Source organism: Aedes aegypti, chromosome 3, assembly GCF_002204515.2.
Source record: "Aedes aegypti strain LVP_AGWG chromosome 3, AaegL5.0 Primary Assembly, whole genome shotgun sequence".
NCBI classification, from domain to species: Eukaryota; Metazoa; Arthropoda; class Insecta; order Diptera; family Culicidae; genus Aedes; species Aedes aegypti.
The window spans coordinates 147,131,971-147,154,817 of NC_035109.1; the positions used below are offsets into that span (position 1 = coordinate 147,131,971).

A 22,847-nucleotide genomic window follows, 5' to 3' on the forward strand; every position below is an offset into this window, starting at 1 on the left:
CTGCTTGGGTCCGTCAGGAGTTAATCATCAATATTAACCTCCTTTTCCCGAGCAGCCTAGATAGCCGCGTAGTGTCGGTAGCGGTTGTTTCAACTGGCTAAGAATTAACACTACGGACTGCCTGTTCCGGTGGTAAAAGTCCACCTCACAGGTGACCCCTAATTTATGGTGTGATGCGTACCGTGCCTAGGAATGAATGGTTAGGGGGGTCTAAATAAAACCTAACCGCAAACGGAGCCTGTGGGGTACCAGGGCGCCCTCCACAGTATTGAGTTCTTCCTGTGCTACCCGGAGCAATGGTGCAGGTGACCTTGTGTTTCTCCGAGATAATCGGCTGCCCTTCTTCAGTCTCTATCTTGAGGCTTAATAAAGGTGGGATTATGAATATGTTGACATTTAATTTAAATTATCACCTATATGGATTCGCATTATGCGTTTTACACAGTGTATTCTGTGCTCTTTCGCCTTTGGCGACTTTAAATGGATACCGATCTGGTTTTTTCGTTGCTGGTCTTTTTCGTGCTGAGATTGCAAAAAGCTTAATCCTGCCTAGTTTGGGTAGTGGCTACGGTTAGGTTAGCTCAGATCAATCTTCAGCATAAAAGAACAGCAACGATCAATCTTTGCAGACTCATGCAAAATGGTGCAGCCCAAGTGGCGCTAGTTCAAGAACCCTACTTTCGTAGAGGGAACTTCTATCTAGGTAACCTTGTGGACCCAGTTTTTGCTACTTTTAGCAAGCTTGAAATGGCAAACTCGCGCTCCATGCCTCGCGCATGCGTGCTCGTTAATAAAGCAATCGTTGCTACACTCATTTCTGAGTTAACTACCAGAGATGTATGTGCTGTCACAATCGATGTTTCTGTTGGTGACCTCAACAGGAAATACGTCTATTGTTCGGTATATTTACCACATGATGAACCATCCCCAACGGATGACTTCAAACGAGTTGTCGTACACTGCGTAACAAAAGGCCTTCCGCTGATTGTGGGCAGTGATGCCAATGCTCATCACATCATCTGGGGCAGCTCGGATATCAATTTGAGAGGCTCCAGTCTGATGGAATACTTAAGTAGTACAGACCTTGGATTACTTAACATAGGCAATCGCCCAACCTTCATGGTTTCTAATAGAGAAGAAGTGTTAGACATAACGCTCTGCTCGAATAGAATCAGTCACGAGTTGACGAATTGGCATGTATCAGATGAGGAATCATTATCTGATCATCGCTACATCTTCTTTGAACATTCAAATGTAACTGCGCAGACTTTGCGTTTTAGGAATCCCCGGTCAACAAACTGGGAACTCTACATTGAATTGGTTGCGACCAAATTTCATGGATATTCTCCGTCCATTGAAAATCCAAGTGATCTGGATGATGCCGTTGATACTACAACATCCTACATTATGGAAGCTTTTGAAGAAGCATGTCCTCTGCGGTCTGTAAAGACTACAAGAGGGACCCCATGGTGGAATTCTGATCTGACTAGACTCAGGAAACAATGTAGAAGGAGTTGGAACAGACGCCGTTCAGCTGGATCAGAGTCGTTTAAGTCGGCTCGCAAGGCTTACAAGAAGGCTCTTCGTTCTGCTGAACGATCCGGCTGGAAAAACCTTTGTACAAATGTTTCCAGTTTGAGTGAAGTCAGTCGGTTGAACAAAATTCTTGCAAAATCTAAGGATTTCCAAGTGAACGAAATTCGCTTACCTAATGGTGACTTTACTTCTTCCGATGAAGAAGTTTTAGAATGTTTATTCAATACACACTTCCCCGGATGTGTGGACATAGCATCTACGGATGAACCAAATGTCTTTTCATGTAGTTACGAGTCTCTGGCCTCGGCTCGCAGTATCGTAACTACTGAATCGATTCAATGGGCACTTAATAGTTTTGCTTCTTTCAAATCTCCAGGAGCGGATGGGATTTATCCTGTTCTGCTCCAAAAGGGATTTGAGTCTATCAAACATGTTTTGAAAAAGCTACTTGTAAGCAGTTTTGCTACCGGGTACATTCCCAAATCCTGGCGTGATATTACTGTAAAGTTTATCCCAAAAGGAGGACGTGCGTCGTATGAGGAAGCGAAGAGTTTTAGACCAATCAGTCTGACCTCTTTTCTTCTGAAATGTCTGGAACGCATTATCGATCATCACATCCGTGATGTTTATTTGGCAAACATGCCTCTTCATGTGAATCAACATGCTTACCAATCTGGAAAGTCCACAGTGACTCTTTTACACAAAGTTGTATACGATATCGAGAAAGCATTCGCTCAGAAGCAATCGTGCTTGGGTGTTTTCTTGGATATTGAGGGTGCCTTTGATAACGTGTCTTTCGATGCCATATTGGAAGCCGCACGAAACCATGGGCTACCTACAATGATTACCAATTGGATTCATCAAATGCTCAAAAACCGACATCTCTTCTCGACATTGCGTCAAGCAGCGATTCGAAAATTGAGTGTTTGCGGATGCCCCCAAGGGGGAGTCTTGTCACCACTTTTGTGGAATCTCGTAGCAGATACGCTATTGAGGCAACTCAATAATTGCGGTTTTCCAACTTATGGATTTGCCGACGACTATCTAGCTCTGATAGTTGGTATGTGCATAAGCACCCTATTCGACCTGATGCAAAGTGCTCTTCAGGTAGTCGAGAGTTGGTGTCGCCAATATGGCCTTTCGGTTAACCCGAATAAAACATCTATTGTTCTTTTTACGGAAAGACGAAACCGCGATGGAATTCGACCTTTACGTCTTTTTGGCACTGAGATTAATGTGACTGATCAAGTAAAGTATGTCGGAGTCATTCTAGATTCCAAACTTTTATGGACAGCTCACATTGATTTCAGAGTCAAAAAAGCTTGTATGGCCTTCGGTCAATGCCGGCGAACCTTTGGTAAAACTTGGGGCCTCAAACCCAAATATATCAAATGGATTTACACAACAGTTGTTCGACCAATATTGGCATATGGATGTCTTGTGTGGTGGCAAAAGGGCGAAGTGAGAACAATCCAATCAAAATTGGGCCATCTCCAAAGGATGTGCTTGATGGCGATGTCTGGTGCGTTCTCTACAACTCCCACAGCAGCGCTCGAGGCCCTTTTCGACGTTGCGCCACTACACATATATCTTAAACAAGAAGCACTTTCTTGCTCTTACCGTTTATGGGTACTGGATCTACTGGAGAAAAATCCAGTGAATCGTAGATCTACACACACTTCGTTGTTTCCACTTTTGGTGAATTGGGACAAAATTGTCCTTGCTCCAAGTGATCTCACAATTGCTTGTAACTTTCCTTACAGGACATTTACCACACAATTCCCTTCACGGGAAGAGTGGACGTCTGGCTATTTGGAAAGAAGTATATCAAACAATATAGTATGTTACACTGATGGCTCCCTTCTTGAAGGTAGAGCTGGTGCAGGAGTATATTCTCGTGAGCTAAGGCTGAATCAGTTTTACTCACTTGGTAGAAACTGCACCGTTTTTCAGGCGGAAATATTTGCTCTTATGTGTGGAGTGCAATCAGCACTTCATCAGCGCGTAATGGGTAAAGTCATATACTTCTGTTCAGATAGTCAGGCTGCTATAAAAGCTCTCGCTTCGGCCAACTCAAGGTCGAAGCTTGTTATCGCATGTCGAACTCAAATTGAGGAACTGAATTCAGTCAACTCTGTAAACCTTGTATGGGTACCTGGCCATTCTTCCATCGCTGGAAATGAATTGGCTGATGAGCTAGCTCGCGATGGAGCATCGCATGACTTCATTGGCCCTGAGCCGGCTATTCCAATTTCGAAGTGCTGGGTGAAGCTTCAGATAAACTCTTGGGCGGTAACTCAGCACAAGCAATATTGGAATAGTTTGGAGTCGTGTCGTCAAACAAAATTGTATATTACTGAGCCATCTCCAAAGGTGGCGAAGTATTTAACAAATCTGTCAAAGCAGAATTGCAGTCTCTTGGTCAGAGCGTTGACAGGCCACTGCCGACTCAACTATCACATGGCAAATATTCAGCGTGCTGACTCATTTTTGTGTGATAGTTGTGACTCCGATTATGGAACTTCGTATCACCTGATATGTAACTGTCCAGTTTTTGCGCAAATGCGATTCCAATTACTTGGTAAACACTTATTAAGTGAAACTGAATACAGAAGCCTGAATCTTCAGGACATCCTGTTATTCTTAACCCGCTGTGGTAATGAGCTATAGGCTCTCTTTACGCTCATGCGTTTTGCAGTGCCCTTTTTAGGGCGCTGTTCGAACCCATTGTGGTATGGAGCTACATGCTCTCATTTCGCTTATGCGATCTTCCCTCTTCAAGGGACCCCCACTCCTATTTCCTCCCATCTTTCCCTTCCCTTTCCTCTCCCATCGGGTAGATGATGAAATAGGCTCAAACATGGCGATGGCACAAATCTCCCAACTGGTGGGGAACGTGCCTTTGGAGCCGGCCTTCTGGTACCTGATACCTGATATTTACGTGACTATGGAAACTAGTGAATTCGGCACCGCTCAAACGTCAAATTCGTGAACTTGTGCATCGGTCCATAGCAGACGAATAATTTTCTATTCTATCTCATGAATACGCATAGAGCATAGCCGGTATACATGCTGCATACTTCTGAGCATTCTTGTGCATGCATCATCACGAAACATATTCCACTACACAGCATAAATCAAAAACCTGCAATAATGTATGCCTAGTTATAACTCGCATTGATAAAACCAACAGTTGTAGTTTGTTCCACTACTCGTTTAGCCATAACTTTTAAATATGGCAGCTAAGCTGCTGGATGCTGGATCATCTACGTAATAATATTCGAGCATTTTCTGAAATGCAAATTGAGCAATATATGTTTCCTAAGGGTTTATTCACAAATTTCATAACGAAAAATTGGCCATATTCGACACCCACCCACCCCCTCGAAACGCTTTTTGTATGAATATTTTACAAATTGTGTATGAACCGTAACAGCACGAGGACACCCACCCACCCCCTTCAGCGTTATGAAATTTCTGAATGGGCCCTAATAACTCTAGCTTTGGCCTGAACTGTGGTTGTTTACACAGTTTTTTTTTCTATTAGCTGTTGCCCGTTCCCAGAAATATGAACACATAAAACGTGTTAGGGAAATATTGTACGATGCACCGAAACCAATTACGGTAAATCCACTCGCTTCCGGCACTCCGAGGAGTCATAGCGTTATGAAGTGGGCACGCCAATCGCCACATATGAACCAGTAGAGTAAGGTGGGGCAAAAGTTCGACCTTACTGGAATAATCAATATTTTCAGAAAAAAAGCTATAACACTTGAAAAAAATAGGTAGCACTTTTTCATAAAACTAAAGCAACAACATAAAGCACTCATAAGGATGCCTTTAACGCCCTTGCATAAATAATAGAATAAGATTTTATTTTTATCATGTTCCGAAGTTTTACCGAAAATTACAAATCCCTAATGTAAAACCAATAAAAAACGATACATTTTCCAAATCTTAATCAATTTCTATTATGTTTGGAGTGAAACCTCTAATTCGAACAACACTCGAATCAACATGACATTTACAGTACTTTTTGTAAATTGGGCTAGATAGCTTAAAAAGAAACTTTTACTCTACTTGAACGTTTGTCCCACCATACTCTATAGCACCGCCGCGAAAACTAACCATTCTTGTTGTTCTTTCCTCTCAATTTCCATTTTGCGCGCCGCAGCTGGTTGCCGTTCAGCATGTGGACGTCTGTATGTTCAGCAACGGGAAGTTCAAAAACGTTGTCGCCGAAGTGGACGTCAGCAAACACATCGGACCGGGAGACACTCTGCATGCGTCGTATTCGCTGCTTCCGGTTAGAGGTAAGTCAGAAGCCATTTTTTTTCTTTTACGGTTTGCTTTGCATACATTAATTGTTTGATGTGCCCCAGTAGTGCTATCGGTGGTGGAGCAATAAATGTCAGAGGTCTTTAGTTGCGAGCTGCAATTGTGTACGGTTCGATGCTTTTCACTGAGCTCTCAGACTTAAAACCAAATGGTAGACCACTCCCAACTAAGAATTGTTGAAACATTATATGTAGATAGCGCAAGCAATGCAATTTAGTAGTTTTATAGACCGCCTCCTGTATCACAGTTTTGCCGGTGGCGTACAATATACTGAACCCGCTATACCGTATTTATTAATGAACCACCAATATGTTTTCTTTACAAATTACTGATTGTTTAACCCTCTAATATCCAACCCCAACTTTAGACATGGAGTTTTGAGATTTTGCACGTATCAGTCCAATCAGTTTCGCCGGAGAACCATTTTCAAACATTATCCGCCAGAATCTTCATCTACGAGCGATCTTCCTCTGAGCTAGATGAAAAGAACTACGCACAGGCACAGAAGCACAAAGGGAAGACCATGGTGCAGCATTCAGAGAGGCAAATTCAAGAGTCGGAAACGAGCATAGTTTGATCACATATACCAGAGTGCCAACTCGATTCCGTGGAATGTGGCCTGCAGAGTGGTAATGGCTAACACTAAAGATGCCATGGCGATCTATGAGAAATCACCCGATTTGCGTATCGGTACAGTCTTTACGCGACCTGCCACAAGCCCATGGGCAGACCCCGGCACCGTCCAATGACAGATACTCGAACTCAGATTTCTCCCACTAGGTTGCAAGTGTAAGCATAAAATATTTTATTTTTTGTAGCTATTTGTCAGCATCACTAAGCTCGTGTTTTGTCACAATCGTTTCCAAATCCTAAGATCTCAGGATGGAGCGAGGGATTCCAGTGTAGATCCTTATTAATGCAATGAAATTTCTCCTGAGATATCTGCAAACAAAAGTTTCATGCTCACTAGCGCCGCCTAGTGGCAAAATTTTGAATCAACTAGCTCGAACAATGATAGTCCTTAATTTACTAAACAACTTTGCCGAAGACGCCATCCTTCTAAATGGTCAGTATCCTGAAATATCTGAAAATAAAAAGTAAAACTTTCATTCCCACTAAGTGCCATCTAGCGGTCTAATTCTGAATTAAATGAGGTACCATCAGATAACGCTTCACCTCCAGAACAAGTTTACTAAAGACCCCAAGTTTCTATATTATCTGGATTTTGCGATATACCGATTTCCAACTGTATATACTGCCCGTAACTGCATATTTGTAACATTCGACAAAAGTAGGCATTGAGTAAATGGGATACCAAGTTATCATTTTATTGCAGTATGGGAGGAAACTAAAATTTCAAAAAATCACTATGAATTCAAAAGTGCTTATTTGAGGCTGAAATTTTGTACAACTCATATCGCATATTAGGTGAATAGTCAGAAAATAATTCTGATAGAAATTTCGTGGCTACTACATTATGAGGCTCATGTTTAATCTAAATGTGACTGTTATGCAGTTACAATTGCCAATGTGACAAAACAACTTGGTATTATTTTCGAATTTTCTAGAACAATCTCACAGATTTTAGTAAGTTGATCGAAAGTATTATCATTTGATGACTCTCCATGGTATTAACTCCAATTTGTCAAAATGTCGTAGGGGACGGACCTGGTGTAGTGGTTAGAATACACGCCTCTCACGCCGAGGACCTGGGATCGAATCCCATCCCCGAGATAGTCACTAAAAATTTTCAGTGACGACTTCCTTCGGAAGGGAAGTAAAGCCGTTGGTCCGAGATGAACTACCCAAGTAACCAGTAAGCACGATAATGCGGCACGGTAACAGCATTATATGCGCATATAGGGTAATCATTTGATGCATGTCAGTTTTATATACGCATATAATGCTATTATAATGCCAGAAAAGGCGAAATAGCGTACCATTATAGTGCCAAGATATAACCGTGCTTCTCTGCACCACTAATGCTGATATAAGACCACGTGAGAAACGTCAGTTGTTTTCGCCAGGTTTTTAGGGCGAATATTTTGTGCTTTCGCGTACGCAACCAGAGAGCTTTCGCGTATGCGGCCAAGCAACTGGTTCACGAGATAAATAAATGAATGAATGAAAATGGAAACCTCTAATAGTATGCAAAAAATGTAATAAAATGATACAGATAGTACTTCTCCGTATCAGACATATTCGTTTTGGTAGTTTTCATCCTTTTGAGGACTTGCAATTGCCACATTTTGATCCTCGTTTTATGATGATGAAATTCCTCATTTTGCGTCTCGAACCTGCGACACCCGTATTGTTGAGTTGTTGTCCTGCTCCTTTGCTCCTACGGTCACATAAGATGAATAGTATTGGAAAGAAAAGTGACCAATTTAAACCATCACTTTTCCCCGTCATAAAACCTGCAATTGTTGAAGTGAGATGATTTATGTTTGACTCCCTCTTACCACTACATGCAAACACAACCCGAAGAGGAAAGAATAACTCGCCAATAACTTATGCATACCATATTTTGGTATCATACCACAATTAGGTATTGTTCAGTTATCAATACCTCATTTTGGTATTATTATGGTATTTGAAAAAAATGTTCAAAACAATTAAAAATACTTCATTTTGGTATTCGACAGCTATTGAGGACTGCTGGAGGTATTGAACTAGTAGGGGGAGATCCCCCAGTACCGGACACTTAAGCCACTAAATTCATAATTCGAAAAATATTGCTTTTATGTGCTCGTGTTGCTCATTTGTGATAAATATTATCATTTTTATAGTGTACAAAAATAAATTCGAAAATATAAATATGAATTTTGACATTGGATTTTGATAATGTATTTTAGTACCAAAATGATCGATCTTGAAAGGTGGCACCCAATACCGGACACGATCTGGAAATGCCTCGAATTCTGTAAATTTGAACATCATTGAATGTTTGTACTATAGGAATATTATATTATTGCCAATTCAATGTATTTGCAACATTTACAAAAACAATTTGAGTTTTTCTTAATTTGCAAGATGTCTATCAAAAACTTCTTTCATATATGATGAAAAATAGCACATTTTACGATGTTGTTCTGATAGTTCATTCTTCTTAATTTCATTGCATGTTTGATGCCATGATCGACGAAAACCATGAAAAATGAATGTATTTAGAAACACTGGTGCAATAATTACAAAGATATCATATAGAAAATCAAGCTGTCCGAAACTGGGGGACAGAAAGTGCTTAACAAAAATTATAATTTGTCCATATTTTGTTCAATTATAATACAAAATACATTCATACTATCAAATTAGGATTATGTTCGATCATGCTTGCGTGATTCATAGTATTTTTTTATATTCAAAATAATTACTAAATAGGCTCAAAATTAAGGCGATACCTCAATTTTTTTAAGATTTCCAAACTTTTCTATTTTTTAAAAAAGGCATACATATTTCAAGGATATGTTATTCTACGCAAACATTAGCCTCCATTATAGCTTTCTTTTCTTCTAATACACCATCTTGATTGGATCATGATTTCTCAATTTTTCGACTTTGTCCGGTATTGGGTGCTGTCCGGTACTGGGGGATCTCCCCCTATTGAAAAATTTCACTTTTGTATGCACCATATGTCCTACGTCATCGCGAAAGGTTCCAGGACTTTAGGATTTATCTTCCGTATTGCTAAGGAATTCACCGACGTATACTGCCTCAAGTCACTCTACTGTTCGCTTGTACGTGCGACTTTGGAATATTGTTCGACGGTTTGGCACCCACACTATCAGAACGGCGTTCAAAGGATTGAATCGGTGCAACGTCGTTTTATTCGTTTCGCACTCCGCCGACTTCCTTGGCGCGATCCACACCGATTACCTAGCTATCATAGTAGATGTCAATTGATCCATCTTGAGACGTTACAGTCACGCCGGGACATAAACAGAGCGATGATAGTTGCTGACCTGTTGCAAGGGAGAATCGACTGCCCCGCTATTCTTGGACAGGTAGATATAAGTGCTCGCCACCGGAATTTGCGAGCTAATTCTATGCTACGACCACCTCTACGACGAACTAATTTTGGACAAAATGTAGCTATAAATGGGCTGCAACGCGTATTCAACAGAGTAGCACCAGCGTTCGACTTTCATCTTCCAAGACATACAGTCCGCCGTAATTTGCCGAAATACTTACTCGAAGAATTGTTTGATTTTTATTGTGTGCTTGTTTTTATATATCTTGACCTATTTTGTCGTAAATTTAAGTAACCACACATCATTGGGACTAATTGTCTGTTGGTGTAAACAAATAAACAAATAAACTCACGCATGAAAAATCTCAAGCGTGAGTTGTGAAAAAAAAAAAAAAAAAAAAAAAAAAAAAAAAAGAAAATCCATCAAGTATTATTTAGGTATTACAATACCTGATCTAATTATCAGCTTGGTATTTGTAGAACATGCAGAAGGTATTATTTGAGGTATTTTACCTCTTATGCAGGGCTCATTCATACCTCATTCAGGTTATAAGTATTGGAAATTATCTGGTATGGAATACCTCAATTTGGTATTCAGTAGTTATTTTCTTCTGCTCGGGAAAGCACGTGGTATATCTGTCAAACAAATGGATGGCATTTAAACATGCCCTGTATTCGAATATAAAGCCAATATAGTGCTTATTTAATGCCTGTATACATCAGGCTTAGAAGCATTAATGATGCTGTAATAGGGTTTCTATGCAGCGGAAGTGCTGTTATAAGGTGTGTAAGCATTTGTGGTGCTATTATAATGCATGTACGCATCTATGATGCTGATTAGGGGCTTATTATTAGTGCTTATGGTTACTTGAGTAGCCCAGGGCTAAAAATCTCGTTAATAAAGTTAAAAAAAAAATCGTATGTGACTATTATGCAGTTATGGGCAGTTAACGAATCTTTAGAATGCGAAAATATCACCTAGTCCGGTCTGTCTGAACACCGACCAATACGCTTCGGACAATATGATTATTATTTTTTGTTCGCAATTCGGCCTAACGGCATTCGGCTAAATCGCATACGGCCAAATAGCGTTCGGCCAAATGGTCGGACACCGCGTAGATCAGTAGCATGTAGTAGCATTCTAGTATTTCAGTGTGGATCCTAAGATTGTAATGTAGTTCGCAGAATTTCAGTGTGGAACTTGGGATTCAAATGAGGATTTTAAGATTGTTATGTGGATCCTGGAACTCCTGTTATAAAGTGGATACTAGGATTATACTACAGATCGTAGAATTTCAGGGAAGATTCTGGGATTGTAGTGTGGTTCGCACGATTTCAGTGTGGATCTTGGGATACCAGTGTGGCTCCTAGAACTCCAGTGTGGATTCTGGTATCTCAGTATGGATCCTTTTGTTCCTGGGATTGTCGTGTAGATCGTAGGATTTCAGAGTGGATCCTGGGACTGTGATGTGGATCATAGGGTGACTGTTTGGATCTTGGTATTACAGTGTAGATATTGAGATTCCAGTGTGGATCTTGGGACCCACGCATAGATCCTGGGATTTCAGTGTGCAACTTGGGATTACATTGTAGATCCTAATATTCCAGCCTTGATTCTGCTATTTCAGTGTGGATCCTCTGATAACAATGTACCGTAAAATGGAGTGTTAAGTTCAACTCAAATTTCGAACATCTTCTGGTTTGTCTATAATTGAACAGAAGGCTGTCCTACCGTTCTCCCGCCGCTTATATCAAAAGCTGAACACAATGATAGATTTCTGAAATAATCATTAAAACGTGTTATTTTTGGCGAAAATGCAAAATGGAGTGTTGAGGTATTTTAGTTATATGAATGAAATTATATTTTGCCGACAGCATAGAATTATCTTTTTGGGTAATAAGTTTTATGTTTTCCATTACATAGGTTGGTTTAAATGCATAAGTTTTTTTTTTCGATATAAAGCTGATGATACTTCAACAACATTTCAATTATATTGAAATGATTTTTGTACTGATGTAGAATAGGATAATAACCTGCAGTTTTCGAATCCTAGAAGCTATGCAGTGCAATCATGTGAACTACCTAGCTATCATATGTAAAGAGAATTTCAGCGAGCTTTTAGCTTGAATTGGGGAAATGGCCATTTAGCCTTATGAAGGAAGCATCACACTAAACCACAGAGTTGCATGCAATACTCAGTGCCACAGTCGAAAAAAACTCAAAATGTTTTCCAGTATGAAGCTGGAATCGAACACACACCCCATAGCACAATGTGCTTAATATCTGAACAAAGTGGAGATCGAACGCATTTTGAAAATATTATCATAGCAATCCCCACATTCGCATCAATACGATTTTATCTGAGTGTTTCTACAAGTTTTTCCGAATTTCGAGATTAATAATTTTTATTTATATTCAGTGACATACAAAATTGACCCCCTTAACTTTTATATTGCAATTCTACTTCTCGGAACAAGCTGAAAATAAATTGAAAAATACAACGGCCTAGACCGGGTGAGTTGAATAACTTGATAAAAGTAAAAGGGTGATCCCTTAACACCCCACTTATTTTCAAAAGCAGACTTTTTCCATAAAAATTATCAGAAATCAAAACCAAGATAGTATTCTCAAAAGTTTATATTTGCATTAAATATATTTTTCTCAATATTGTTTCCTAGTTTTGCAAATGAATGTTCTGAGCCCATGAAATTCAAACAAAAATATTTGGAAATGTTTTCAATATATAGAAACCACAATACTTTATATTGGTAGACAGCAACTATCACGCAATCCTCCGAACAAAACAAGCATTTCAGGTGACAGATACATCGAGTTCCAGCTTTTCTGTAACTTGTCAAACTTGACATAAAAGTTCAATCCCTTAACACCCCATGTGTTCTTAACACCCCATTTTACGGTAAATATTAGGATTGAAGTGTGGATCTTGGAATTTCAGTGTGGATTCTGGGATTCCAGTGTAGGATTTTAGTGTGGAAAATGGATTTCCAGTGTGAATCCTGGAATTCCTGTGTGAATCTAAGGATTGTTGTGTGGATCTTAGGTATTCAATGTGGATCCTGGGATTGTAATGTGAAACGCAGCATTTTAACCCGTAGGCTACGGGGCTGACAACCAAAATTCAAATTGATCGTATTTGAGCATAACTCCATATTTTTCAGTGAAATTTTGAGGATTGCTTCACTAATAGTTGTAGTTTCATGAGTGAGGGGAAAGTATAGATTCAGAGTATTGTGGAGAAAGTTATTCCAGAACATCTCTGGGTCAGGTAGGGTAAAAATCACATAAACTTCCTTTTAGAACTCATTTATCATTTGGAAACGAAATGTTTTCATACAAAAAGTGAATAGACCCGTTATTTGTAATAAGTTACGATGCAGCAGGATATTAAGAAAAAATAAAATTAACCTAGAACAATGCTAAGGCCTCCAAAACATTCTGAAGTTTTGACCATAATCTACAGAGGTTCATACATTATTTTAAGCGAGTGATGTCCTCGTTTAGTGGTTTACAGCACTCATTTAGCCTTAACAGACGTGTTCACAAATTTTGACAAGATATTGGACATTGGAAGTCATCCAAATCATCCTGGAGTTCAAGTCTTAATGATCTATCAAATCTACTACAGTTTATACTTACCCAATTCCCGTGAAACTTTCTCGTTCCTATCCATAAAGCTTTATATGACTCAGAAAGTGTACTGCAATGAATATTGACAATTTGAAGGTCTTCAGAACATACTGTAGTTATGGGCATCAATTTCTATATGCAGCTTAACTTATTATTCAAACAACGGAGATTTGTGATCAAATATGGATATATTATAAACATTTTGTTCGAATAATAAGTTAAGCTGTATATAAAAATCAATGTCCACAACTTCAGTATGTTCTGAAGACATTAAAATGTTCAATATTCATAGCAGTACACTTTCCGAGTCATATAAAGCTCTACGGATAGGAACGAGAAGGTATCACGGGAATTGGGTGAGTATAAACTGTAGTAGATTTGATAGATCAAAAAGACTTGAACTCCAGGTTGATTTGGATGACTTACAATATCCAATATCTTGTTAAAATTTGTGAACACGTCTGAAACAATTTTTTTTAACTCTAACGGAGATTTGCGATCAAGTATGGATATATTGAAAACATTTTGTTTGAATAATAAGTCAAGCTGCATATAGAAATTGATGCCCATAACTACAGTATGTTCTGAAGACCTTCAGATTATCAATATTCATTGCAGTACACTTTCTGAGTCATATAAAGCTTTATGAATAGGAACGAGAAAGTTTCACGGGAATTGGGTAAGTATAAACTGTAGTAGATTTGATAGATCATTAAGACTTGAACTCCAGGATGATTTGGATGACTTCCAATGTCCAATATCTTGTCAAAATTTGTGAACACGTCTGTTAAGGCTAAATGAGTGCTGTAAACCACTAAACGAGGACATCACTCGCTTAAAATAATGTATGAACCTCTGTAGATTATGGTCAAAACTTCAGAATGTTTTGGAGGCCTTAGCATTGTTCTAGGTTAATTTTATTTTTTCTTAATATCCTGCTGCATCGTAACTTATTACAAATAACGGGTCTATTCACTTTTTGTATGAAAACATTTCGTTTCCAAATGATAAATGAGTTCTAAAAGGAAGTTTATGTGATTTTTACCCTACCTGACCCAGAGATGTTCTGGAATAACTTTCTCCACAATACTCTGAATCTATACTTTCCCCTCACTCATGAAACTACAACTATTAGTGAAGCAATCCTCAAAATTTCACTGAAAAATATGGAGTTATGCTCAAATACGATCAATTTGAATTTTGGTTGTCAGCCCCGTAGCCTACGGGTTAATAGATTTCGGCAGGGACCCCCAGTGTGGATTCTTAGATTCCCGGCCGTATGGATGAATCCTTGCGTTCAAGTGTAAACCCTAATATTCCAGTGTGGATTCTGGGATTTCAGTATGAACCTGGGATTCATGTGTAGATCCTTGGATTCTAGTGTGGATACTGATATGGATTCTGGGATATCAGTTTGGATCCTGGTGTACCAGTGTGAATCCTTGTATTCTTTTGTGGATCTCGGGATTTTAGTATTCATCCTGCAAATTCAGTGTTGATACCGGGACTCCAGTGTGAATGCTGGGATTCCAGTGTGGAACCTGGAATTCTAATGTGAAACCTGGTATTTCAATGTGTAACTTAGGTTTTCAGTGTGGATCCAGGGATTCTAGTGTGGATATTTTGATACCAGTGTCGATCCTAGAATTTCAGTATGAATCTTAGAAAGTCAATGTAGATTCTGGGATTCCAGTGTGGATGCTGGGTTTCCAGTGTGGGTTCTAACGTTTCAATATGGATCCTGATGTTTCAGTATGGATCCTGGTGTTTCAGTGGGGATGTAAAGATTATGGCTAAGATAGCATTCAAGTGTGGATGCTAAGATTCCAGTACGGATCCTGAGTATCCAATTTGGGTCCTGAAATTACAGTATGGATACTGGGACCGCAGTGTGGATCATGGAAAACCGATGCTGGGACTCCAATGTGGGTTCTAGGACTCAAGTATGGATCCTGAAATTCCAGTGTGGATCCTGATATTCCAGTGTGAATCCTAGCTTTCCTGTAAGGATATTGGGATGCCAGAGTATTTCTGGAATTTCAGTATGAATCTTGCGATTCCGGTGTGGATATTGCCATTCCAGTGTGGATACTGGGATTCCAGTTTAGATCCTGGAATTCCAGTGTAGATTCTGGGATTCCAGTGTGGTTCTTTGGATTCCAATGTGAATCCTGGGATTTCATTATGGATTTTGGGATTTCAGTATGGATCCTGGGAATCCAATATGGATTCTGTGATGCCAGTTTTTATGCCGGGAATCCAATGTAGATTCTGATAAGCAATGTGGACCCTGGTGTTTCAGTCTGGATTCTAGTGTTTCAGTGCGGAACCTGGAATCATGGTGTGAATTATGTGGCTTTTGGAGTCTGTGGAGCCTAGACTTCTAATGTGGAATCTAAGATTTCAGTGAGGATCTTATAGTTTCAGTGTAAAACTTGAGATTCCAGTGATGATATTGAGTTTCCTGTGTGGATCTTGAATTTCCAGTGTGGATCTTGTGATTTCAGTGTCAGGATCTTTGGTTTCCAAGGTGAACCCTGGGATTCCAGAGTGGATATTGAGAGTCCGGTGTGAATTCTTGGATTCCAGTGTAGAACCTGGGATTCGGGTATGATTTCTGGATTTCCAGTGTGGATCCTAGGATTTCAGTGTGGATATTGGGGTACCAGTGGGGATTTTAAGTTTCCAGTGTTACAGTATGGATCCTGTATTTCTAGTGTGGATTTTTAGACTCCGATCATAAGATTCCAGTGAGTATTCTGATATTTCAGTGAGGAAGCTGGTATGCAAATGTTGTGGAAATACTGCTAAAATAGTGAGTATTTTTTGAAAATACATACTTACTTAAATCCTTGGATGCTTGAGAAGGCCCTGTGCGAAATTCTAAAAAGGATCCGGTGTGAGAAAATTCGGCGAGTGTTATGTTGCAAACAAATAAAATTCCTGAGAGAATCCTATGGAAATACTTTGGAAATCATGTAAGAATCTCATAACAGTAATGTGATAATTCTCTGAGAACTTTGTACGAAACATTTAGGAGTTCTGTGGAAGTTGTGTAGAAATTCTGCGTGAGTTTTCCCATGGAAATTCCGTGTGGTTTCTATGAACACCTGAAAATCCGGTGGATATTCTTTGAGAACCCTGTAGAAATGCTGTGGGAATATCATGGGAATGCTGTTATAATTCTATTGGAATTCTGTGGAAAACTTTCAAAAATCTGCTGAACCCTCAGTGGTTTTTATTACGGCAAATCCCAGACAACCAAAATGTATGTGCAAAATTTCACTTATAAGATGTCGCGAAAAGGCCTTCTACGTACAAAAGTGGAGGCGATATACGTGCATATATAATGTGATGAATAACAGCATACAATGCGAGTGTATAAATTTTATACCGAACTAACCTGTGATCTTATGCGACGTAACTAATGATAACAAATGTTGATTTGACAGCTGCTACGGATTGATGCGACGTACTTTGTACGGTTGTACGTGACGAAACAAAATGTATAAATGAACTCAGAAAAAAACCGTTTTATGCGAGGAAGCTTGTCAATCTGACAATTTTTATCCACCATGTTTTGCGGGTTTGATGTAATTTGTATGAATTAACGAGTTATAACATGAACTTGTATGCGACTTCTGGTTGTCTGGGATATTACCAAATTCGTGGGAATTTTAAAAGTATGCACCCAGGAGTACTGAATAGCATTTTCTTCCGAGGATGCTGCATGTTTCGTCAGAATCACAGACATTCCATGTTTTCTTGTTTAAAGATGTCTTATGATGATTTTGAACTATTTGATTTTTATTAGGGCAAGTTTTGGCAAATGAATACTCACAGTTTTTGAAAATGCAAGCAATACTGTTGGAAATTTCGGTACAATCCGATGGTATTAAGGCCACATGTAAATGTTGAGTGTTTAATATGATTCGTAAAGTAAAGTGTGAACTGCTGAACTCATTTTTGAAATCATACAGCATTACAAGCATAGTTTTTTGCTCTTAAAAAACGATTATTCTCTTTATTCTTGAATTACATGCTTATTTCAAGAGAAGTTGCCTACATTTAGACGTATTATGCAGATTTACAACGTTCGATTTGCAATAAAATGATGAAATGCACGAGTTGTAAGAATGTTGACATCCTTTTTTATTCAAGGAGACCCAATTTTTTTTTTTTTTTTTTGCAAACCTGCTTTGTTATCTAGTGATCAATTTCGCCCCAGTGTGTCGTTTTCAATTTTTCATAAACAAATCGATTACATAAACTGATAGAGATTAATGAGTTATCAATTTGCCCCCTCTCATGGACCCACGGGTTGTTACTTCTTCAAAAATCTACATTGATCGTTGGTTGAAATCACTAAATACAACGATCTTTTTTTATCATTGCAGGAACAACCAAAAACTGGATTGCCGTGGAGGGTGCCTTGTTCAGCAGCAGTTTCAGCGATCCCACTGCATCGGCCTACAATTCGAAGCTAGCCACCAGTGCACCCCGAGGAATCCTATCAACGCTCTCCGCATCGGAGGAAAAAAACGTGTTCGCCATCTATGTGTCCTATTACGTTAAGGTTAAACTAATACTCAGCAGTATGGGAGGAGAGGTTTCATTAAAGTTACCGTTCGTCCTGGGGAATGTGGAAATCTCGGACCCCAGTGCGAACCCAACTACGCTCAGTGGGCTCAAAAAGCTCCGGGAAATGAGCAGAAAGTCCAGTTCCGTCACTAGCAATGGAGGTAGCAGCTTAGACATTGTGCCACGATCGCCGATAACGCGAGAATTCAGCTGTCGTGAATCGGACGACGACCCCGACGATACCGATCGGATCAATCGAATTGCGGAGCACAAACAATCAGAACAAACGAATGCCAGGCCGATCGATGTCGGCGGTTTCTCCAACTCGGTTACCGCCAGCCAACGACAACGGAACCAACAATCGGAGGGAAATGTTCAAAAAATTCCAAATTCAACGATAACCTCAACAGTACAATCGATGTGATCACCGAAGACTTTCAAACCATTACGGCCAACATTAGCAATCTGGTCAAGTCGGACTCGAGCAAATCGAACCTCAACGAATCGGGCTTGGCCTGCCAGCAGGAGATCAGCGTCGAGGCTCAGATCCACTGTCCCCTGGTGACGGACGACGGCCTTACCCAGAATTGATTAACGCAAACCGAAGACCGACTACCAAGTAGAGAACTATTGTTATAGCAGTCGTTAGTAGTGCCCCCACTAACTGTTAGAGCGACCTAAGGAAACCCTACTAGTTTTGATCTTTTACTAATTCTCAACCTGCTGGATAGCGTTGAATGTTTATACAAAGGAATGTGCCCAAGCGGTACGATAGGTTTTATCAAGCACTGTTTGCACGGACTGTGGCAAAGAGACTCATAGGCATAATATTTAGGAATAACAATTACACTAGTCAGGAATACCCCTTTCGCGATGTGTAAGAAAAAGTTTCAAGTCTGTCTGGTATCACTATTTTCTGTGAACTGTTGTATTGGGGGTAAGAAAGGGTAATCCAAATCTGCACTCATGTCACTGTACCTACTAGGGAAGGATTCAATACGGCTGTTCCTGCGTAGATTTAGATTGAGCTGAGAAAAAAAGAAGATGTTTGAACCACATGTTCAAAAAAATACCATACGAGCATTAAATTTTGTAGAATCAACTAGCGATAATTCATTCACAGCATTTGTGATTTTTTTTCTACTTTGGCGCCGTCCACAAATTACGTAACGCGCTAGAAGGAGAGGAGCTCCTTCTACAAAAAATCATACAAAAAACGTTATAAAGGTGGCCATCTCAGTTTCCATAGAGCAAAGTGGGGTAAAAGTTTCTGTTTAAGATTTCTAGCTCAATTCAAAACAAATGTTATAAATGTCATGGTGGTTCGGATGCTATGCAAGTAAGAGACTTTCACTCCAAACAGCATAAAAACGATTGAGAGTTGGAAAAGTTATGACTATTTGTTGGTTTCAGACATGAACATTGTAACTTTTGGTCGAACTTTCATTACATGGAACAAAATGAAGATGAAAGGTTATTAATTTTTTTAGTAAGGGCATTTCTAGGCTTATAATAAGGATGCTTTGAGGTGAATTAGTTTTTGCATAAATGCTTGGAAACCATTTTTGGCCCATAGGGGGTCAAAAGTCCAAGCCATATATTATTTCGTGGAAAAATTGCGAGTTGCCAAAATTCCACATATTATCTTCATATTTAAAAAATTGCCTGATCGTGCGGAAAAAAACTCATCAAAAATTTCACATTTTTACTTTGTTTTGCTATTTTAGGTATTTACAATTAACCCTATTTTGTAGAACGGCTGCGGTTTCAGTCTGCGAATTTAAAACTATTATAACTTGTACATACACGTGGTGACAACACTACTTAAAAAGTGCTGGTGGAATATATAAACAAAGATCAGTTGTTTCCAGCAAAATCAAACGGCAGTATTTTCAACCAGCAAATTTGCGCATGTGCTCGTGACACCGCTCGGCGAGATCTCAATGCACCACCTTGCTCTATAGACTGGCGGCCAAAAATATTTTCCCATCTCGAGCTACATTTCTTAGTTCTGTGATACGAATTTAATGTTTTGTTTTCAAAACACAATTTTTCGAGACAAATTTTCTAAAAGGTCCTATAGCGAAATAATGAGTTTTCTTTTACCAATGATGCATATAGGTCACTTATGCAATTAACGTTACAAAATATATTATAGATACTAGAACTTACATAGTAATGATAATATCGATCATTTTGCGATATTGAATTATTCTCTAAACTAATTTTTAGCTGTTATTAAAAGGAACTGGTTAAAAATATTGAAAAAATTAAAAAAAGCCATATTTCATAAAATGCAAAAATGTGCTGTCAAATTATTCACAATCCTTCAGTTTTACACCTCTAAAAAACATTTTAGCTCTCGGAAAATCATTTTAGCCTGGAACAATTTCTGGAACATATCTTTTTTCTAAGATAGCTTTTTAAGTATGCTTTTTAGGCTACAAAAGATCTTGCTCTGATATTTTAACCCTCTAATACCCAACCCCGCCTTTAGACGGGGTACACTTTGGAATTTTGTGTATTTTTTCGTAGCTCGGAAATGAAAATGATTTTATTTTTGGCTTATACCTTGACTCATAACACGCATATAAGAAAAAAATTTTATGACTTTTGAAACTTTTTTGTATTTTTAGAAATTGTTTGAAAAATTGCATTCTTATATAACCTACAAATGCCTGGGCTTCATTTAACGTGTAATATAAAAAATCGTACCTTTTATATTTTTCTACGATTAATCTATCACAAACGAAGAGCCTGGTGGTATTGAAATCATTTCAAACCTGTTTTTCCGTTAGTTACACGGAAAATAAAATGCGCTCCGAATAAAAATTAAAAATTTAATATTTTTCAAAATACCGTAACAATTAAAATTTGTATTATTGCCAAAAATCAACAACTAGAAAAGGCTTCAAGAAAAAATGAAAAAAGCTAGGGATGTTCAAAAATAAAAATTATAAAAATCAAAAACCAAAATTTAAAAATTTGCGAATAAAAATAAATAAATGCCCAAAACGTGATTAGAACGATTTTAGATATCGAAAAATAATACTTAAATCGAAAATAAAAATTTGGGTATTAGAGGGTTAATGAAAATTACCATACTTTTGAATCATGTACAATAAAAACTTATCATGAGACATTTCTTCGATTATTGGTCACCTGACCGCCCTAAGTGGGGGAAGGGGGTTGAAAATTGCCAATTTTAGCATTACGTAATAAATGGACGGTGCTTTCAGACAATTTCTTAACTGCGGATTAAGGTACGGCTTATTTTTCGAAGGTTCTCAAAACCACAAATTTTTGTGCATTCAAATCACATAAGAAGGGAAACCTCAAATTTTGAGGCCATTTTTTTAATATTTGAAGGCCAAAACACAACGATAGCGAAAAGCGGAACTAATTTGCCAGCATGAACTATAACATGCTTGTCGACTAAGTGTTGGTTCACCTTCATTCATTGACAGCTCAGTTGAGATGGTGTGGGAGAAACCGATACAAAATTTCTGTACGCCAAAGTGAGCTGAGATTCTGCTGTCACGAACTATCACTGTGAGGCAGTATCTTAAACAATGGACAATATGATCCTACAATGCTAAAATAAATACAAAATACTTAATGAAAATTGTGTCAATTTTCTCAAAAAGTATCAACGGTTTCGAAAATAAACCTGATTTTATAAAAAAGCTAACATATTCTATTGCATTGAATGAATGAAGCGCACAAGAAATTACAAAATTATGAGCCTTGATATTTGAATTTGTTCACAAAATTTGCTTGAAAATGATATTGGTACCTATCACTGGTTTTTGTATCATCAAGGTTATCGGCTGAAAAACAACTGGGCAGTCTTAGTTGAGCTGTCCTAGAGTCTGCCTTGATTGTCGTTGGCAAGCTAGAGTTATCCTGTAATTTGCTTCATATTTCATATAGCATTGCACTTTGGGCCTTAAAAGGTGGCACAAGCAACACGAATGGGCTTATTCACAAATTTCATAACGCTAAAGGGGGTGGGTGGGTATCCTCATGATGTTACGGCTCATACAAAATTTGTAGAATATCCATACAAAGAGCGTTACGAGGGGTGGGTGGGTGTCGAAAATGGCCATTTCTGGCGTTATGAAATAAACGAATGAACCCAATGTGAATTTTAAAGTTCAAATATGACTTTTAGTGAAATCTACATAGTTTTCTTATTTTCTAATCAATTTTTAAGCCTTTAGCATTATTCTCTTCGATTTTTTTTAATTTAAAGTTAAAACTAGTCTTAGTCAAACATAGTTTGCCCCAAATTTCTTATTATTTTTGGCAACAATGTGAAATATGGTAATATTGACAATTCGAGTGACAATTATAAGTTCGGCAGTTAAAACTTCGGCGAAGTTCGGCGTCGGCATTCTAATTTAGTGCTTCGTCGACGCATAAGAATTGCCTTTGGCGGCGTAGCACTTAGTTAAAATGCCGACGCCGAACTTCGGCGAACTTCTTTTGGTGGTATTTCATTTCTCTATTGACTGTTTAACTTGCGACGATCGACCCGCCACCATATTTCATATAACGGAGGGTATTAGAACTAAGTTGGAGGTGATGATTTGGAGGTTATTTGGCAAGTTGGAGGTTAAAATCACCTCCAAACACTAGCGATTTTGCGGTGGGATGTTGACGTTTGATCACGAATAATGAAGTTCGGTTTAAAGTTAATCTGAATGCACAATATATAGCCGCGAAATTTTGAATTTTGGTGTTATCGCCTTTGTCAATCGTGAAGTTTCA

General features: G+C 38.6%; 1 protein-coding gene across 2 annotated transcripts in view; it reads left to right on the plus strand.

Moving 5' to 3' along the window:
• The window catches only part of LOC5575719 (phosrestin-2), a 149,710-nt gene extending 130,596 nt beyond the window's left edge, over positions 1–19,114 (plus strand). For both annotated transcript variants that reach the window (XM_021850170.1, XM_021850171.1), the window contains 2 exons: positions 5,711–5,849; positions 17,891–19,114. In XM_021850170.1, coding sequence (XP_021705862.1) covers positions 5,711–5,849; positions 17,891–18,498 — 747 coding nt within the window. In that variant the 3' untranslated portion in view covers positions 18,499–19,114. The remainder of the gene's footprint in view (positions 1–5,710; positions 5,850–17,890) is intronic.
• The last annotated feature ends 3,733 nt before the right edge of the window (positions 19,115–22,847 follow it).